Raw genomic sequence first — 20,426 nt, forward strand, 5'->3', positions numbered from 1 at the left:
AGGGATTTCAGCTTCTGTCCACCTGCCATAGTTAATTTTTTTTTTTTACTTCTTTTTAGAGGGAAGGGGAAAAATACTGAATTTCAACAGGGATACAGATAAAGAAATAAAAGCTTCTACAAAACACACACAGAAGAGGAATCTGAACTACTTTTACATCTCAAGTAATATTTGAGTCATTCTGCATGTCATAAACTTTTTGTTAGAAACCTGATCTCATCTGCACTTTCACTGGATTGTCTGTTTTTACAGTTATACCAGATTGCGTGTGAAGCAGCCCTAAAATTCAGGTGTGGTCTTGAGTAAGCAAAACACTGTAAAGTCCTCTAAAGGACTTGTTGAGTAGATGAAGCAGTATTTGAAGTCTGAAGAGCAGCTGACATGACAGCTTCCACAAAGTGGAAGATCTTTTAAGGGTTTAAGCCCTTCTCAAATACTTCATGTTATTTCCTACGCAACAGACAAATACTTAAGAGTAGATTCAAAAACATTAGACTACTGCTTCTGTGACTAGTGCAACCTAAGTAGTAGATTTTGAGATTCTAGCTCGATCAAGCTGTACCCTGAGAATGCACTCATCCCAAAAGATGTTGCTACATGGAGCAGTTATGTATCCAAGTCTTTCGAAACAAAAACTGGCAGAATTTACATGTTCTCCATTTCTGTTTCTTTCTGCTGCCTCTGTAAGTAGTTTAACAGACAGCACTGCTGCTAACCATCCTAACAAATAATGTGCCTTCATTGAAGAGATGAAGAGCAAGACCCAGTATCCTCTATGGTTTTATCACAGCTTTGTTCTTAAAAGCATATGAAAACTATAATACACGCATCAAACCAAACCACTTTTATTTCATCAGTCGCAAGTGCAAATATAGCAACAAATCAGACCAGCAAATTACAACACATAGAGAAGAATGTAATGTAAATGCTAAGTACACTGACAGACCAACTTCAAGAGAGCAGCAAAAAACAGTGTCTTCAAATAAAACCTTCTATTCTTTTTACCTGTAATCTAAAATAATAAATCTAGATCAGGAATGTCTCTGATAATTCATGTTTAGTCAGGCATTGTTATTAGCAGTTCACATTATCCAGTGTGCAAAAGACCTGTCCAAGCTTCCTAGTAACAGACATTTTGGTTTTAAGCAACTTTTACCCAATATTTAAATAATACAGTGCTGATGCTAGTTAATAACTTCTGCTATTTGATATTATAAATTTAAGAATATATATTTTAAAAAAAACTAAGACCAATTTCATTGTACATACATAATTCTACCTGGATCCAAAAATGGGCAACATTATAGATAAAACTGATTTTTTTCTTGTCAAAAAAAAAAAAAAAAAAAAAAAAAAAAAAAAAAAAAAAAAAGATAAACACAAGTCATCTCTGTTTTTTTCCATCATCTTTAAATCTGTAGTTAAAATATATGCAGTACTTATGTACAAAATAGAAAACATTCCCATTAGAAAGATACTGCAGTTCAATTAGCTGTTTTTCCCTACCTCTTAGTAGCCAGGGAACAATGTTTATGCTAAACACTCAATCACTATTTTGCTTTACAGAAAAGCAAAAGTTGACTTTTACACTGGTAATTTAGTTAGCCTTCTTCTTTGTTACGCATTGTTTCTTCCTCTCTTTTTCTTGATAGGCAATGAACTGAGAGTCTGTACCAAAGAGTCTGTCCCACCATGTGAAGGTCGAGGCGTAGTTGCCAATAAAGTTCATGTGATGGAAATCATGGAAACGGGCCCCAGCATAGAAAGGCACCAAATGGAGAGGGTTCAGTGGGACATCGTAGCCACTATAGTGCAGGAAAAAAAGAAAACAACCAGGGTAAGGAATCTTTCTGAGAAATAAACTACAAAATATAGGCACTAACTTGTCATTTTTATGAAAAAAAAAAATATTTTATAGTATTCTAAGGTCTGAAGATAATCACAATGATATCAGCTTAACATAGAAACAAATTCCCTCCACTCCTAGCCAAATGACTCTGTAAATTATTCTCCAATGGCTTTGGCACTTTCTTTTCAGCTCAATTTACTAGGCAATACAAAAAAATTTAAGCAGATAACTTAAAAAAATCATAGTGGCAGACTTGCTGCCATCTTAGCAGTTTTAACTATGAGTGACTTTAAGAAGGAGAAAGAAGTAACATTAAGTGCAAGCTATGGCCATCAGCACAGCAGCTCATCAGAGAGCATCTCGAATCAAGAATCATTGCAGACCTACCCTTATTTTCAGCTTTCTGCAAGCTCCTCAAATATTTAAAATCCAAATATATGATTAAAGCAGAACAGTGCGCTCTAGAGGGATTCCAGCTCCTTTGCTTCGGAGTACTGGAAAGCCTCTTACCGCCACCTCGTGGGGAGAGCGCAAGGCAATCCATTAGAAAGCCCTCATCAGGAGAACAAACTAAAATTATAATTATAATAGGAAATTCCTCTTTTGTGTCAATGAGTTTATGGTATGTCACAACATAAACTTTGGGAAGTCTACAAACAAAACATAACTAAACCTGGAAAGCTTTATACCATGAATTTACTGGCAACTTATGTTCCACTGAAACACCCGACACTCAATTTGCAATAAGACACCATCCACTTCATAATATATTTACAAATACAAGATCAAGTGTTAATACTATCATTTCAAAAATAAACTCTTAGTGTCCCCTGCCTTTTGAACACAGGAAAGAAAAGCTCATCCATTTGTAGATGAACTAAACTAAGCATACTGGGATTTGCCCTAAGATTTTGGAGCCAAATTTGAATTAAGTCAGTTCTACTACAGAGACAAGAAGTCTTGTCCTTTTTATTCACAATAAATAAAAAAACAAGTAAACAAAAGAAATTTATGCATTTGTTTTAAAGAGAGTCAGGTCACAGAGCACAAAGTTTCTCTTGAGCAAGAACAGCCTGACAATATTAAACAGAAAGAGCTCTTGACTAGAATATCACCTTTTATAATTGATTTTTGGTGTTCTAATATGCATAAGATCACTTGCACACCCAATATCAATAGCCAGAAATCCTAATGAGGCACCTAGCTTCTCTAACCCTCCTTGAGATGCTCTAGCTGATAGTCCACACTCTTATAATCAGCACGACACACTTTTTAATCAGTGCTGCTAACACTACCTCTAAACAGAAGAGAGTGATAACCCCAAGGTTGTCTCATTCTTTGTAACAGACACAGAAAAGCATTTTAGTGCAAAATAAAAAGTACATCTCAGTGACAGACAAGTGAGTTTGAGAGAGATGTAGGACAAGAGAACAAACAATTATTAAGAAGCAATGAGCACCTCACCTGTGTACATCAATGGTTTCCATCAAGCGACAGATCACCCATGCCCACAGCAGAACCACATGGTTACAGAAAACAACAATTCCAATAAAAAAGCCAGCTCCAAGGATGAGTGTTTCCAAAGGATGTGCATATTCTGCTTGCATTCCAAATGGAGACTAGAAAGAGATGACAGAGAGCATTCACCATTTTCAGTTTTATGTACTCCCAAATCAGAAGCACCATTTTGCAATACTTTCCCTTTCCCATTACCCCACAAGACTAGAACAGGACAAACGGAACAGTGCTGTGGGCAAAGGGAATGGTACGATTGAGCAAGGGCCATAACACATGTATTTAGCTCCTCTTTGGAAAAACAGTATTCCAAGATCATAAGGATTATCAGTCTATTAGTGATTCCAAATACTTCACTACTAGTTGAAAAATTGAAAACTTTTATTTAGGCTTTCCATCACCCCAGGTCAAAGCATTATTTCAGGAATATTAAAAGTGTTTGGCAAGCTCCTATCAGCTTTACTGTACATCCAGTCTTGGAAGCAGAAGAAAGAAGGAAGCCAAAATATTCTCAAAAGCAGGACTCACTTAGAAATTTATTATCAAAATAATATTTAAAAATCCCTCATGGTTGACTATTTTTTAAAATAAATTTGTACCCCTCAAATGTTATTTTGAGATTGATATAAAACATTTTCTCTCATATACATATATACACACACAAGTCATTCCTACACTTGGTTTAGCAAAAAAAGACATTCTAAAGAGTTTACAATCATAGAATACCATACATAGAGAACAGTTTAAAAAATTTTAACCTAATGCTGAAGGTTATTTATAAGATCATCAGAAAAAAATGAAGCGCACTTTGTCTTAAGGGATACTTTAAAAACATCTCTTTTAACTGTCAGGAAAAGTTTTAAGTGAAACAGCCATTAGGCTACAGATCACTTCTGTGAGAACTGCTAAGCACTCTCAAGAATAATGGCCAAAAGCTGCTCCAGCTAGAGACCTGAGGGGCTGCCAAGAGCAAGAGGAGGAGAGCAGCTGCTGTTGCAGATGTCTGTACATGCACGTCTGATGCAGATGTCTGCACATCTGCATGCATCAGTCCATACCAAGGTCCTCTATTGGCAGCATATGCACGTTGGCAGGATGCATAAAGCATCCCTGACCCAGCACTTCTGGCACAGTCTAGGCTATACACAGCAGCACAGAAACACATAGCACTGACTGCTGGGCTCCACAGGCACTGCCACCTGAACACAGCAATAACATCTACAAAGTGCAAGCACTGCTGGATCCACTTGCACTCCACAAGTGTGGTTCATTGCCTGGTGCTCAATGCCAGCTCCAACACTACTAAATGCAGAGCCACCCAAAGTGTGCTCTTGATATAATTGTGTATTTGAATTGCACAATGGGCTATACTAATTCCAGAGGTGCTCATCCAGAGCCGTAAACCCTTCCTTGAATCAAGTACATGATGCACACACCCAGGTTGTGCAAGAGCTGCCGGTCTGATCACGTTCTGGGGATTCATACGCTCTGGGTAACAGCCCATGTGGAGGGGAATTGATGAAAACCAAAGCCAGACATCCACTGTTTCCCTTCCCCTAGCAATGAGACCTATATGTGTGTTTTTAAAAGTCCGCTTCACCTTGCTCACAGATACGATAAAACTTTAGCATGAGTGCCATCCTTCACTTCACTGAAATGAAATCAAATTACAGGAGCTGTTTTCAGAAACAAAATGGATGACTTCTTGACAAAGTGCCCCAGAAAAGGCATCTAACCACACTGTCAAAGGAATGCAAAATTCTTAGGTCTTTCAAATCAGATGTTTAAGGAAGTTCTACAAAATATACACTAAAAGATACTATTAAAGAAAAAAATCAAGTAATACATACAACAAACTCATGGTGAACCTTATGGATATACTTGTATATTCTCTTGTGATGTAGCAATCTATGCAGAAAGTAGTGCCAGGCATCCTCAATCACTGCACATCCAAAACATTGGCCAACCAGAATATACCTTTGAAAAGCAGAAGATCTATTAGTTATAGAAAACACTAGCAGACATACGTTCCTGAAAGAGAAAATAGTTTATATGCCAATAACGGTCAGAAATGTTCATACCTATTACTAACTGAATAGCAGTGCGCTACTTTTTTAACATGGTTAAAATATTAATTACCAGGTAAAAAGGCTGTGGTGCTTATCAGCTCATCTGTTGATATGCTGAAGTGAGTTAGCACACGTTAACTCACTTCAGTTAGTGTTAGGTTAACTCACAGTTAGTGTAACAAGCTGTCATTGCAATATTACAAACGCACTCTACAGAGAACAACCACAGACTGTGTGAGACCTTGATCAAACCCTAGAGCTGCATCAGCCATCTACACCAGAGAGCAAACAGCTCTCCGAGAAACAGGCCCTTCTGTGATAAAAAACTACTGCTGAGGTGGGAGGTGGGGGAGAAGGGGGCACTTATAGCTAAGCCAGCTTTGTTCAAAAGCCCATCAGCTCAGTGCATGAAAGAAGACTCTGAAGGTGGTACATTCTCTCCTTTGAGGAACACTCTACTGCTATGATATAAAACAAGGTGGAAGGTAGACACACTTAGGAGGAATAAAAAAAATTAAATAAATGAAACCCCCAGAAAGCCCAACATTTAACCTACCCCACCAAGAATTTTGCTTTGCTTCCATAAACTCCCTCCTAATTCCCCTTCTCTCCTAAAGATTAGAACAGATTAGGGCCATTTTAAAAAAAATTAGAAAATTCTAATTAGTTCTTACAGCAGCTAAACATCAAATCAAGGATGATTAATAAACACAGTTCACATTGCCAAAAAATTATTTCCTATTAGAGTTGACAACATTAATTGTTAAATATTCTGCCTCCAGCTATATGCATGTAACTAACTCAGCATCACCATATCAGAAAAATCTACTCACCATCTTGGCATCTCTTCCCAGCCATATGGGATGTTAAAATACTCTGTGAAGTAATAGGTACCACAAATCAGGGGAAGCTGAATGAAGAAGTGATTGAAGAGAAGGGTTTTGAAACACTTCCACTGTTTTTCCCATGTTTCTGGTTTATCCTAAAATGAAGCAAAACAAAATTTATTGTATTGCATGTTTCTATTGCACACAAGTGAAGTGCTACAAAAGTTCATCTGGAGTCAGTTTAATTTCACCTTGGAAGACAAATAACATGCCTTCCAATAATACAGATTAACTCAGGCAACACAAATCACATGGGATTGGATTCAGTTTTATCAAAACCTCATTTTTCTAGGCTAGTGTTTTAAGATAAGCTGTCTTGTCAGTCACCTCCAAGCTATTTTTGTCTTTTCAGTGTTTATAGTTAGCAGGAACATTTCATACTCAACAGTTTAACACAACCTAAGTTTTCTTTCCTTCTTCACACCACAGAATGCATTTCCAGTGCTAAAATAATACAAAGAGAGGCTGAAGATACAAGCTTGTGAAGAAGTAATTGTCTTGAATTCAGTTTTTGCAGGGAAACATTCTACCAACTACTGCAATAAATTCAGAAGCTGTTATTAATTCAGAAGAAGTTATTAATTTCTAACTCAAATTGTAATGAACCAGGGGAAAACTATGATCTTTAGATACTGGATGTGCCTTTGCCTGCAATTAGGAGAGTACAATCCATCCCAGGCTTTCTTCACTGCCAAAATATTTCAAAATCCTTTCAAGAGGATGTGCATAGAGGTACTTTGAAGAAGAGCGCTGCTGTTAAATAAGCACACCATGTAATTGCTTTATACTACTAAGACACACCTCTAATACCAGATGCCAGAATTCTATTCACCTTCCCTTGCTGATATAAAAACTATGTATATAAAACCTCACTATTAGTAAGACTGATATACCCTTTCCTCTCTACAGCAACATGGTGAAAAGCATAACCCTTCCTCAGGGAAAAAAAACAACTCCTTTTCTTCCCCAAAATCCACCTCTTTCTCTCCTCATACACAGAGTAATTTTACTTTGTTGTTTCCAGGATGTCCAAGTGACAGATGAAATGGAACCATATACATTCAGGACCAGGATACTGTGATTATATGCTCTGCCATATTTATATGTTCAAAGACAAGTCAGTGCATACTTCATAACTTTCTCTTACCGGTTGAATTTTATACTTCTGCATGAATGGTATAAACTGAAAGATAAATCCTGGTACACAGAGCAAAAAGTACGAAACTTCATGAACCAAAAGTGATCCCCAAGTTGCAATCTGGAACTTTGTGTAGTTATCCAGCATGTAATTCCAGGCATTTTTAAACGGTTGCTGCAGGGGATTGTCGGGTAGGAAAGAGTCTATGTATTCCACTGCCAGATAAGCAGAGTTCAAGATATTGGCACTGTCATTCATGGCCATGGTTCAATCATGAAACATCACAATCACAGTTCTTCTGTAGTTGTCTGTAAGTAACCTGCAAATTTTAAGAAAAATTCAATAAACAGAAGTTAACCTTCAGAGAAAAAAATCATTACACAATACAGTCGCTACCGAGTTTTTAAGTAAAAGCTGAGAAAGGACAGGAAAGACAGATTCTCTTCACACAGAAAAGCCTAAAAGAACAAACCTTTTAATTGGTTTGAGAGGCAATCAGCTCCTAGGTTTTGAGATTATATCAAGGGAGTAAAACGATAAAGAAATATTAATTACTAGTCAAATTTACTTCAAGGCTTTTGCAAGAAAATTGTATTCTGTACTAAAGAGCAACAGGAAGGTTCAAAAAAGATTTAACAGATTAATTAACTGTGATCTCTTGATTATCCAGTCCTATTTTTCTCATGGCTGTGAACCAAAATCTCTGCAAATTACATCATTGGTTTGAGGCAATCCACCTTTCCCTGAGTAATGGACTTTTCCTCACTCACAGCTCCCAAAACCAGAGTCTGCATTCCTGCAGGTGCCCTGAACTCATGCCATTTCTATAGACTAGGCTCCTTGTTGGTTTGGCTTTGAAGGGACCTTTAAACATCATTTACAGTCCAACCCTCTTGGGATGGGGAGGGACATTCTTCACAACATCAGGTGGCTGAAAGCACCATCCCACCTGGCCCTCAAACACTCTCAGGGATGGGGCATACACAACTTTTCTGCTCAACCTGTTCCAGTGTCTCAGCACTCTCGTTGTAAAAAAATATCATTCTTATGCCAAATCTAAACCTATCCCTTTTGAGTTTAAGAACATGCTTTGCCACTACAAGCCTTAGCAAAAAGCTCCCTTTATGTACCACAGTAGGGTGTCCCTTGACCCTTCTCTTCTCCAGGCTGCACAACCCCAACTCTCCCAGCCTCTCCCCCATGGTGATGTGTCTGCTGCCCATTTCCAGTCCAGCCTCTTCTGGAGCCCTTTAACAGGCCCATCCTCCACTCTCACACGAGTTTCCAGCTCGGAGGCCAGAGGACCCCGGTCCATCCCACACTTAGGCTAAACCCGACACAAACCGCAGGTTCGCAGGCTGGAAAAGAGCTCTCAGATCCTCTGACTGTGACCCGCCCATAACCTGTGACCCACCACCCAGTGCCAGATCCAGTCCTTCCTTACACACCTCCATCCCCACCCCGGGCAGCCCATTCCAACGTGTAATTACCCTCACACACTGAGCAGCACACCAAGCCAGTATATCCAACAACATTACTTATTTTCTCTCTTAGCAACAGCATCAGATGCTGCCACTTCCTGTAAACAGCAAAGCATCGCAGCAGAGGCCAAGGCAGCTCCCAGCCCGAGCTCCTGGGCGGACGGACGCGCAAGGCAATTTAACCACGGCCGCCTGCCCCGACACCCCGCCAGGAGCCGGGCACCAGCGGGGCTGCCCCGGGGCTCCTCCGGCCCTCCCGGCCCATTCCGGCACACGCCACCCAGGCGCAGGGAACGCCGAGGAGAGATGCGCTCCCTGGGGGAGCCCCGCACCGGCACCCGGCCCGCCCTCGCCCCTCACTCCTCACCTCTCGCCCCTCACCCGGCGGCGGCGGCGGCGGCAGCTCCGTGTGCGCAACAACACCCACCGGGCCGCCCGCGCCACCGCGCGCCGCCTATTGGCCGCCGCCGCCGCCCCGCCCACCGCAGCCCCATTGGCCGGCGGCCGACAGCGGCGCAGGGTCAGGCGGGCGGGGGGCGGGGCCGCGGCGGCGGCTCCCGCGCGGCCATTGGCTGGAGGGGTGGAGTGAGGATAGTGAGACCCCGGTGCCCGGCCAATGGGGCGGGAGCGCGGCCCGGTGACGCGCACGACGCCATGGGGCGGGGCCCGCGCGCACCGCCCTCAGCGCCCGCCCCCGCGGGGCCCGCCCGGGCGCGGCAGAGCTCAGGGAGCGGCTCCGGGAGCGGCGCGGGGCTGGGACCCGCTGCCCGCCGCCTCCCGCTCGAAGCGCTCGCTCGCAGGAGCGGCGGGGCTGCCGGCGGGTGGACGCGGTGTCACCCCTGCAGGTGCCCGCGCCCGCTCCCTTCTCCCGCGTTAAGGAAAAGATGGGAGCGCACAGGTGGCGGTGTTGTCATGGCAGCAGCGGCCCCCACAGCCGCGTTCAGGGGCTGATGTCATGCGGGTGAAAGTGTAGGACTCAAATAAAAGGCTCCAGTTCAAAGGGCCGGCCTCGCCCCGCAGTGAGTCAGAGCACAGGGAACCGGGCCCCTACGTGACGGCCAGCCCTGCCAGCGGTGCCACACTCAGACACTTTCCTGGGAAGGCCGTGGGGGCCATTCCTGCGCTCCTTGGCCAAGCACAGCTTTCACACAGGCCTGCGGCAAAACAGGGATGGTCACGGCCCTGCTTCATAAACCTTCATAATTCTCACTTCGTTGGTATTCAGACCTTTAGAACACCAGCTTCTCCCCGCTCCTCCCCCCTCACCCACCCCAGATTATTTCACTGATCATTTGTTTTGAGACTTGTATTGAGGAACACAAGTTTTAAGCGAGCTGTTGGCGTTAGGAAACAATGTACAAACTTTTATTTGAAGAAAATGTCTCAAATATGACAGTAACTTTGGTCATGTTAAAAGGAGGCCATCCAAGAACAAATAAAAATGTGCTGCTTTATAAGCATGGCCATATACAGTATATTCAGATATTGGCTAATAGAAGCTGAGGTTACACGCATAAATAGGCCTTTGTACCATGCAAGTTCAATGCAATTGCATACATTCACTACAAATTTTCAGTTATTTTCATGCCAAATCACCTTTTGGATAAAAAGGTAAAAAATAAGTTACATCTAAATGTGACCAAAATTGAACAGGAAAAAAAAACCCTGTAACTACAGACAACATTTTTATTAAAAAGATACTGAAATTACACCTGCTCAAGAAGTGTTATACCATCTCTGATCTCCTTCAGCGGGAATTAGTGTTAAGCATTGTTACATATCAAAAAATACATCTCTGTTTTACAACATAGTACTGACATATTCAAAGTACTGTGCCAAATTATAAATAGTAAAATCAGGTTTTGAGGAGTTTCAATAGAGAGCAACTTATGCTCACACAAACATATGCACATAGTATAGTTATGTAACAAAAGTTTTATAAAAGGAAACAAATTTACCCCATGCCAGTTTGAATTACTGAGGTGGGATTCAATACCTACAATGAAGACTGACAGTTCATTTCCTTAAATATATTTATTAGTCTCTGGAAAAAATAAGACAAAAATTTACTTTCACCAGAATACACACCATTCTTCACTCACAATCCATTTCTCAGTCGTGACTGACAGAAGTCTGTCCTTATGAAAGTGGTGGGGTTTTTTTGAAAACCTTGCAATAAAAAAAATTGGTCCACCAGACTTCAAAAGTTCAGTCAGCTTCTGGTCAACTGCAGGATAATCCTACGCATTGCTTCTACCTAGAGTAATCTTCATCATCTGTCTGCTGTAATTGTAGACAGTCACGTCTTCCACTGTGACTCAAAGTGCAGCTACAAGTAGAGAAGTGCTTTAATACTCAGTCACTTCAAATACACTTGTTGAAGACTGCTTCTAGTGCATATCAAGTTGAAAATTCCTTTACTGATCATAATGGTTTGTCAATAACTGTGACACCTAGAGGGATGGGGAAAAAAAGGGATACATCTTTAGGCAATATTTTTTTTAAACAAGAAAAGAAAAATTTAGTATGACACATTGCAATTAGCATTTAACTGTGCATCGGCAACAAGGTACATATTTCTCCCTATTTCACAAATGTCTCTTTGACACAAAGCCATCTGAATCAAAGTTCTGAAAGTTTCTGTGACTTGAAAAAACCTGCCATTTTGCTATCAGTGAAATATATCCTTCATATTCACTTACATAACTCATTTGAAAAACTGCAGTTATTGAAGGAAAAAAGTCCTGAAACAGCTCATTTTCTACATATCAAATCCCAAAGAACTTTGGAATTGAACCCCTTAGACTGAGACACACATTTCTTGTTAAAAAAACTGGTCATACCAGAATCATCTTTCTGACTCGACACTTAAGTGCTAAATCCTTTTTGAATACACTTTAATACCTTTTTCTTTTCCTTGTAGTGAATAATTATTTGAAGTCATCATTCAAAATGTACCATTAGATTCTTCTTACCCATTTTATTATATTAGGTTTTAGCTTAGACAAGACTCTGTTTGGATGCTTTGTCAAATGTTATACTTTAAAAAGTCTGTTAAAAATATCTACATGCCTTACCTGCATAGCTCCTTCCTGTACTCATACAAGATGACACAACTGTCCATTTATCAGTTGTTGGATTATAATACTCCACTGTTGATAAATTACAGGAACCGTCATCTCCTCCAACTACATACAAGAGACCATTTACAGCACAAACACCTAAAAGCAGGAAACCAGAATGAAAATTAGTAATTGACTTACACACCCCTCCAAAAAGCATGTTTTTTACGAAAGCAGCAAAAATCCAGATACATGCTGTTCACAATCAACACTGGCACGGTTTTAGTCATTGTTGCCCATACCTGCATTCCTTCTGCACATGTTCATGTCTGCGACCTGCTTCCAGGTACTGGCAATGGGGTCAAACACTTCAACGCTTTTTCTTACCAAAGGACCATCATGACCACCTACTGCATACAATAAATTGTTTAACACACCAACACCTGCAAACATATGAAAACACGCAGAATTAACCACAGAACTGTTTGAATGATACAAAGGAGAAACAACAAATATGTCTGCTAACATAAATCCTTCATTAAGTCAATGTTGGAAACTATTTCAGAAAACATTTGGGTCAGGATGCATTAAAGCAGAGAGACAGTAACTACAGCAAGACACTGATAAAATGCCTTGCGTGCCCATCTACCATATCACAGCATACAAAGACCAGAGCTGTTCTGCAACAGAAGATTTAGAAAATTTTGGACGAAAAATGACGTGCAGGAAAATGAGGCTTGTTGAAATTTAGGACTAACTAGAAGTGACAGTAAATGAGACAATGTGCTCAGCCAGTGTAACAGAAATCTGACAAGATGGTAAAGAGTAAGTGAACTTTTAGAAAGTAAAAACTGAGCAGTACAGAGGATAAAAGCTGAATGGATAGACATTACACAATAGGAATGTTTCCACTGAAGTATTGGAATACCTTGTAAACAGATGGAACAGAGGTAAACAGTTAGCAGTGAGTACCTTCTCTGGGATTTGAAGAACACCAAGCATCTTTGAACCAAGCTTCAGTTATCAAAATATCCAACAGGATATTAAAGTGTGTCCTTTAATCCTAGGGTCTCCTTTACTTTACAACAAAAGTTTATCAATCTGTGAGCTTGGAATGAAGGAGTGAATAAAGCTACGTCTATCTACTTGCTGTTTGGGCTGCACATATTGAAAAGATGGAAATGGGGGAAGCAGAAAGAAAGGCCTGTTTATTTATTCCTCCCTTTATAATGCATTATTAGAACCCAAACATTGCAGAAACGAATGGAGTTTTTTGCATTAAAACTTCTGAGTGATGGACCATAAAGACAACTAAAAAAGCACTTCTATGAAAGTATACTGGGAAATCTAATAAATGCCACATTTAAGACTATGAAACTCAAAGCAGAGATACAGATTTGCAAATATAGCTCATAAAGTATTCCATGGAAAGGGAACCACTTTAAACCTTTTTAAAAGGAAACAACAAATATGAATGCAAAAAATCAGGTAAATCCCTCAAAGAAAAAAATATTGAGGTAAAAAAAAAAAAAAAGAGAGAGAGAAAAAAAAGGAAAAAAAAAAAAAGAACCCCAAGACCTTAATGACCAGCTGAAATATCTTTTAAAACATCATTAAATTTGTATTTGAGAGCCATTTCTCTATATGGAGAGAAACGACTCCTGTTGAAATGACTAAATTTTCTTATTAAAGAGACTGATTTTAATAATTAAAAGAAGAGAGGAAAGAAACATGGAAGCTAATTGGTACTGTAAATCTGAAAAATAGCTTCTTGATAGGACACTCTTATAAATCATGCTATTTAGTGCTTTATCAGTGATATTCACGACTAGAATTTCCCCATATCCTCCCCAGTTAATTTAATTCCTCTTAATTGCTATTATTTCTAGCTATCATGCCACAGTATAGTATGACAACTTTTCTTTTTCCCACTCTGATCACACTTTATTAGACAGGCTAGTACAACACTCATATTTTGTAGAATTAAACATTACAGAACTAGAATGAGGGCTATGGTTTTCAGTTTAAATATGAGATGTGATATAAATCCCCCCACCCATGCCTTCAATAGAATTACTGGCCTTCCTATTCAGTGTATAGAGCTTTCTCTGCCACATTGCCACTTTTTTCTTTCATAGCTCCTTATTTTTAATAATGTCCTCCGTTCCTCCATGGTGCTTCATTTTCCCTTAATCCCACACCCAGTTTCCAGGTCCTACCTTATTTCTTGCTCCTTCCGTCTGCATCCTCTTGTTGCCGTCTTCTGAGTTCTCCTTTCTTTGTTATTTTTCTTTCCTGCCCATTTTTCAGGACCCTGTCTTATATCTCTCAGCCCTCCCAAATGGCCTATATCTGGATCTGAAGTTCCTCCTCCCAATATGTTGCTGGAAACAGATCTGTCCCCGTATTGATCAACTGAGAAGCAGTGGGTACTAAAGAAGAGTAACTGAGGGTTAACCTCTGAAAAGTTGCTTTTGAGTGAAGCTGAAGCAGTAGGAACAGAAGAGATGAGCTTAAGTTCTTTGAGATGACCAGACATCCAAAAGTTTAATACAGGAACAAAATTCTCTTTAGTTAGCCCCCACAACACCACCAGGACTGATTGCCAGTTGAAGCAGTCCTGGTGGGTTTGGTTATTTGGCCTTTACAGCCAAGATCAATCAACAGTCACAATTTTCACATTACCACCCACTCCTCCACCATGCAAAAATGTATTTCTTCATGTATTTAACAGAGTGGCCCAGAAGAATGCTGATTATTTTACTCAGTTATATGAATTTGGAATAACTCTACATTGAGTTTTCCTCTCCTTTTTTTTTTTTATCAGTGAACCAGGTAAAAGGCAGAAGAGAGCTGAGTAAGCAAACATGGAGACAAGGGAAGAGAGGAAAGGGGCAGGAAGATCCCAGTAGTTAGTATATTTAAGGAACTAAATTTCAAGGTTGTAGAGGAAATTTAACATTAAAAAAAAAATCTGAAAATATCTACTGTATAAATAGGCTACAAGCACAACAACAGTTTGCAAAAACAGAGTATCAAAAAATAAACCCCAAAAGCTGAAACAAAACGTGTGTGCAGGCAGACTGCAAAATGCAACTTTGTCACAACCCACCAACACTATTTGTCTTTATAATGATACTTGTAACTTTCCCATTTTATAAATATTTTCCTCAAGACTTGCCAATATTAGACAGTAATATTTTCCAGTACCCTTACTGCAACTCTGTCCAGTTTTTAATCCTGAGTTTACTTCCAAGAAGCACAGACTGAGTTACTAGAAGTTTCACAAGACAACTGTGTTGACTTGAGGTAAGTGTATCATGTTTCCTTCATTAACATCATAGTTTTATTTTAGACATACAATTGAAACATGACTTTTAGTAACGTTATCAGCTTGCTGATCTTGTAAGGATATGATGGAAGTATCACAGACTATCTTAATTTTAGCAGCCAATTTAGTACTTTGATAGATTTCTATTGAAATTATTTGAACTTAATTTAAACATTATTATATAGGTAAAAACTGTTCAGAGTTAACAAAGAATAATGGAAGGTGAGATGAGAAGTTGGGATAATCATATACTAAGCATACTAGAAGTCCATTCAGCTTTATTTGTAGCAATATCTCTTCCCATTATGTAGCACATTAAGGCAATCATCAGTAGATACCTGAAGGGTGTTGCTAAAAACCACCATTAAGTACTTGGCAAAAAAAGTGACTTAACTACTAAAAAATAAATGTAGAAAATAATATCATGGAATTTGACTTGAAAAAGTCCATGGGAACGCATCTAGAGAAATAAAACAACTTCTGCGAGTTGAAAAAACCTGAAATACCAAAAGACAAATAGAGGACAGTGAACAGCAAATGAGATTCAAGTCCATAATATTAATAGATAATGAAAAGGCTAAAGTCAATTTGGAGTTGTGGAAGCATCATTTCATTAAACAAAAGTGGAATACCACAGGGACTTTTAAAGATGTCTTTAAAGAGAAATATATACACTCAGAATTGCAAGAAGGAAAAAAGAAAGCCACAAAAAAAAAAAAAAAAGGAGGGACTTTTAAGATTATACAGAAATAAATGTATATACCTTGGCTAAAGGATAAGGAAGGATAACATGTAGGAGGCTGTACATGTACAGAGGATGTAAACACCAGGTAATGAGAAGAATTACTGAAGGTGAAATAAAGGGTACATAAGTGGAAGTAATAGGATGAAACCAAGAATACAAACTTAGGAATGAACAAGGATAAAATTTCCTGCAGTGAATCAGAATGCAGAACAAATCCTCTAAAGAGGTGGAAACCTAGTCACAGTTCACACGTAAAGTCAACCTGAAAATGCTGTTAGAATAATCAGCCCTAACTGGCAAAGAGAGATCGGGAGAAAAGACATCTTTTCATCCTTGCTGTATAAATTTTGATACTTAAGAATTGAGGTGATAGTGATTATTACAATCCATGAGTATTAGTCAGTATGTTAAAAACCATCACAAGTTGTGGAAAGAGGAAGAACATGGAAGTATGAAAAAACAAAGAGACGTTTACTCTTAACAGACTGAATCTTACTCTGTGGAACAGTTTTGTTTTTATAACCTGCTGTGAATCAGCCGTCTAGGACTAGCACACTCCATTAGATTCAGACTTTCGCTTACCTTTCATATTTTCAGATACACGTTAAACCCACGAACGTTCATCTCTGCAAGGACAACTGATCCTCGTGCACTCACCTGCTCCACTCCTCCTTGTGCTCATTTCTGCGACATAGCTCCACTCATTGGAACTGGCATCGTAGCATTCTACTGAACTAAGGCACTGCCGTGACGCTCCGTCGTAGCCACCAACAGCATACAGCTTCCCTGGGGGGGGGAACAAAGGAGCTGCCAATTGCTGATGCACACTCAGGGGTTGGCACATACAGAAGAAGACATCGCTCTCTGATTAGCTACTAATCAGCACCTGTCAATAACTTATTGAGATTCTATACTCTAAACAGTTTAAATTAGCGCGCCACAGTTCTTGTCATTTTTAGGATGTAAAAGGCACTCCGTATCTGACAATAACAATGCATGTCAAAAGATTTTAAATTGCCTAGCTGAAATACAAAAGTAAGGTTTTTAATTAGGCATTGTTCAAAAGCAAGCTATTTCAAGTATGTTTGATACCAGAAGCTCATAAATAGGCTTCCTAGAAATATCAGAAATTTAGATGAAAATCATTTGTACGGTCTGCATTTTCCGATTAGATACAGCATGGGTTCCTGTGCAGTTAAAACACACACCTATCCCTAAAACTGTTCTAAGATGCAAGAGCCAGGCTGGGCCCTCATTGTGCAAATGACATCCAGGCTATTCACCACCAAGCTGACTGAAAAGTCAGCAATTTTACTGGCACTGCCCTTGGGATTGTCGCCAGTGTGCAGCCAGCAAGGTCAGCCACAGATAACAGAGCTGATAATACAGCAGTGCTACATCACTAAAGACCAAATGATAAGGTCATCACGTCAGCTCTCTGACTCTGCTGATATACACAACCTAGAGCTTAGCAAGGTCTTCCCCAGTTGGCCTCAGGCACAGCTGAAGCTCTGAAAAAAAAATTAAAACTACTATGCTAAAAATTGGTCAAGTCCAAGTAGAATGATTATATATTGTTCATACCATTTGAATTACGAGGTTGAGCAAAAAACATAAGTCTGAGTATGTTTTTAAAAGTGAGAAAAATTAGTAGGGTAAATGATTGCATTTCCCTCCATTCTTTTTAATATCATTTGTCAACTTACCTCCAACAACACCTACACCAACACTACTTCTTCTTGTGTTCATTGGAGCTACATGAAACCACTCATTAGTCTTTAGGTTGTAAACTTCAACTGATGACAGACCTATGAAAGCAATAAAACATGTTCTCTATAAATCTAGGTGCAACATACTGTCCAGCTTCCAGGAAACTCTTCATATCTGAAAATTCAAATTATATCATTTTAAGGATTGTTAAATACTGAACAAAAACTACAACTTTTTGCCATTTAGATAGGCAATTACAGTCAGCCCACTCTTTATATCTGAAAATGGGTAAATTACTGGAAACCTTTGTGGAGCTATGAAAAAATCTTCCCTGGATTTTTTCCTTTCTTTTTAATAAAGTCAAGTGCTTTCTCCTACATATGCTTCTATAGTAGCTGTTCAGCGAAAAGATCACTTCTGCACCAGTTGTTTAATGCATCTAAGTAGAGAATGAACAATGTCTGAAGCCTTCTCACAGGTCAGAAAAAGCTGTTTATAATCTTATTTACACTACATAAAAATGCAGAAATAAATTTCATATGCAAACAGGACAAAACAGACCACGTAATTCTTCTCTGACATCTTCCTCAAGTTAAGGACTCTGACTATAGAAGGAATACTGGAAGCAAACTTGCCAAAGTTCAGTAGTCTTTAAGCCTGAACTCTCAGGAGGAAACAGGCCACTGTTCAGGTAGGGGGATGTGACCATTTAAGCACATTTCACATCACAAGATGACAGACTACCCTCATGCTTAGTTTCACCACAAGTACCAGCAAAAAGAGGCGTTAAAATTTGATGCAATTATGTTAAGAGCAGTTAAAGCTATTCTTAAGTGTCTAAGGCAAACATACCTGTACTCCCATCAAATCCTCCCACAGCATAAAGAAGGCCATTTAATACAGCTGCTCCCAGTGTGCTTCTCCTGTCTTGCATGTTAGCAACACTTGTCCACTGGTCCTTCACTGGATCATAGGAATCTACTGTACGAACTCTCAACGAGCCATTGAAACCACCAACAGCATAAACCATGCCTCCCATGTACACCATTCCTAGAACAGGGAAATGGGGAGGAAAGATGAGTGTTTCAGTCTCTCTGCCAAGTAACTGTATTCTCTACTGTCCTAACTATGCAGACGCTTGACATAAATTACAGTATTCACTACATTTGTTGTGCTTTTGACAGTTGCCTAAAACCACACTTCATTCAAATTAAGCTGTAGAATTTCTGACACTTTTTGCTACTAACATTGCACATTCCTGAATACCATGCTTGCTGAATTTCTTCTTACCTAAATCACTTGGCTGCTTTAAGATCCCATGTTCATGTTTAATAGTGGATGATCACTTCTTTACATTCTTTATATCATTTAATAATGTTAGGGTATTTCAATAGCAAGTCATTATTACAGTGCATTAATATATAAATTTATTTATCCCTTGTTTCTGCAGGAGGTAATAAAGTAGTTTATCCCACAGATTGCAAACTAAAGAACAAATTAAGCACAATTGATCAAAGTTGTCATCATTCCAGATTAGCAAGTAATTCAAATGATCAGTGAAGTCAAGGTTTAGCCCTTGTTAGATATATATCTCAAGTACTGTTCCAGAGAACATACAATGCCTAAACTCTGAAGCATTACCAACAACAACAAAAAATTAGGCATCCTTACCTGCTCTACATCTTCTGGAAGGCAATTCAGCTACCTGATGCCAGCGTTCTTCTTTAAAATCATAGCATTCAACACTGCGAATTGCCTTTGGTGCCTGTCCCCCAACTACCATCATCAACTAACAGGGAGATAATAGGAACTGTTAGTTATTTGCATATATGAGAGCACCTGAAAGATCAAAAAAGCCTTAAAAAATAAAGCAAGCTTCTGTACAAGAAATAATTAACAGATGGCTCCCCTATAGAAATTTGAGTCTTGTGAACCAGGCAAAATTAATTGTTAGGTATACTTTTAAATAAATTTACTTTGTAGTTATTTTCTCCTGAGGAATACCAAGGGTAGAAAAGCAGAAAGCAACCAGAATCTTGGTAAAGCTCCCATGAAAGAGGGAGATCCTGCTGTATCTTCACATCCTACTATGATCTCGGGTCTGAGAATTCACCATCTATGATGTGTAATGAAACTGTGACCATCCATCACATAACAGCCTTATCTTGTTCTTCTAAGAAAAACGTGCTAAATCTGATTAATTGAATCTCCCATTACATTATTGCCATTTATACTACAATGATACTACAAGAAAACTTCTTTACTTCATTGGAAAAAAGAAAGTATCTAATGTTTTTTGCTAAAATGAACTAAAGATTAAATTAAAAAAATCTCAGCACAGAAGCTTCAATCATTCTTTGTTTTGGTTTGGGTTTTTTTGTTGTTTGTTTTGTTGGGGTTTTTTTACTTCTCAAGGCTTACTTCTCCATAATTCTGAATTTCTCAAAAGCTGAAGCACTTATTAAAAATGTTTTCTGGGAGGGCAGGTAGTGGTGATTCCCTGTGTAGGTGAGAGGTTAAAATATCTCTGTCATAAGTAGGATGGAGTGTAAAGGTAATTACTTGTTATATTTTTATGATAAATAATTCTGGTACAAATTTCTTACAGGCATACCCCAAGACACAGTCTCATGAAAGTT

The 20,426-nt window shown here is 39.1% G+C and overlaps 2 protein-coding genes across 3 annotated transcripts in view; both read right to left on the reverse strand.

The window, feature by feature from the left end:
• Nucleotides 1–829: 829 nt before the first annotated feature.
• MSMO1 (methylsterol monooxygenase 1) lies at nucleotides 830–9,413 on the reverse strand. Its single transcript, XM_083860770.1, has 6 exons — nucleotides 9,307–9,413; nucleotides 7,468–7,777; nucleotides 6,267–6,415; nucleotides 5,215–5,341; nucleotides 3,314–3,468; nucleotides 830–1,805 (listed from the first exon to the last, which is right to left on the reverse strand). The coding sequence occupies exons 2-6, from the start codon at nucleotides 7,720–7,722 to the stop codon at nucleotides 1,598–1,600; spliced, it is 894 nt and encodes a 297-aa protein (XP_083716896.1). The 5' UTR covers nucleotides 7,723–7,777; nucleotides 9,307–9,413; the 3' UTR covers nucleotides 830–1,597.
• An 876-nt stretch (nucleotides 9,414–10,289) lies between these two features.
• The window catches only part of KLHL2 (kelch like family member 2), a 55,384-nt gene continuing 45,247 nt past the window's right edge, over nucleotides 10,290–20,426 (reverse strand). The window contains exons 9-15 of one of the 2 annotated variants that reach the window (XM_083862412.1): nucleotides 19,459–19,576; nucleotides 18,640–18,837; nucleotides 17,784–17,885; nucleotides 16,735–16,863; nucleotides 12,304–12,444; nucleotides 12,017–12,160; nucleotides 10,290–11,392 (exon numbers count right to left, since the gene is read on the reverse strand). In XM_083862412.1, coding sequence (XP_083718538.1) covers nucleotides 11,364–11,392; nucleotides 12,017–12,160; nucleotides 12,304–12,444; nucleotides 16,735–16,863; nucleotides 17,784–17,885; nucleotides 18,640–18,837; nucleotides 19,459–19,576 — 861 coding nt within the window. In that variant the 3' untranslated portion in view covers nucleotides 10,290–11,363. The remainder of the gene's footprint in view (nucleotides 11,393–12,016; nucleotides 12,161–12,303; nucleotides 12,445–16,734; nucleotides 16,864–17,783; nucleotides 17,886–18,639; nucleotides 18,838–19,458; nucleotides 19,577–20,426) is intronic. The other variant, XM_083862413.1, reaches the window with a different exon arrangement.

Source organism: Zosterops lateralis (genome assembly GCF_965231275.1).
Source record: "Zosterops lateralis genome assembly, chromosome: 5".
NCBI classification, from domain to species: Eukaryota; Metazoa; Chordata; class Aves; order Passeriformes; family Zosteropidae; genus Zosterops; species Zosterops lateralis.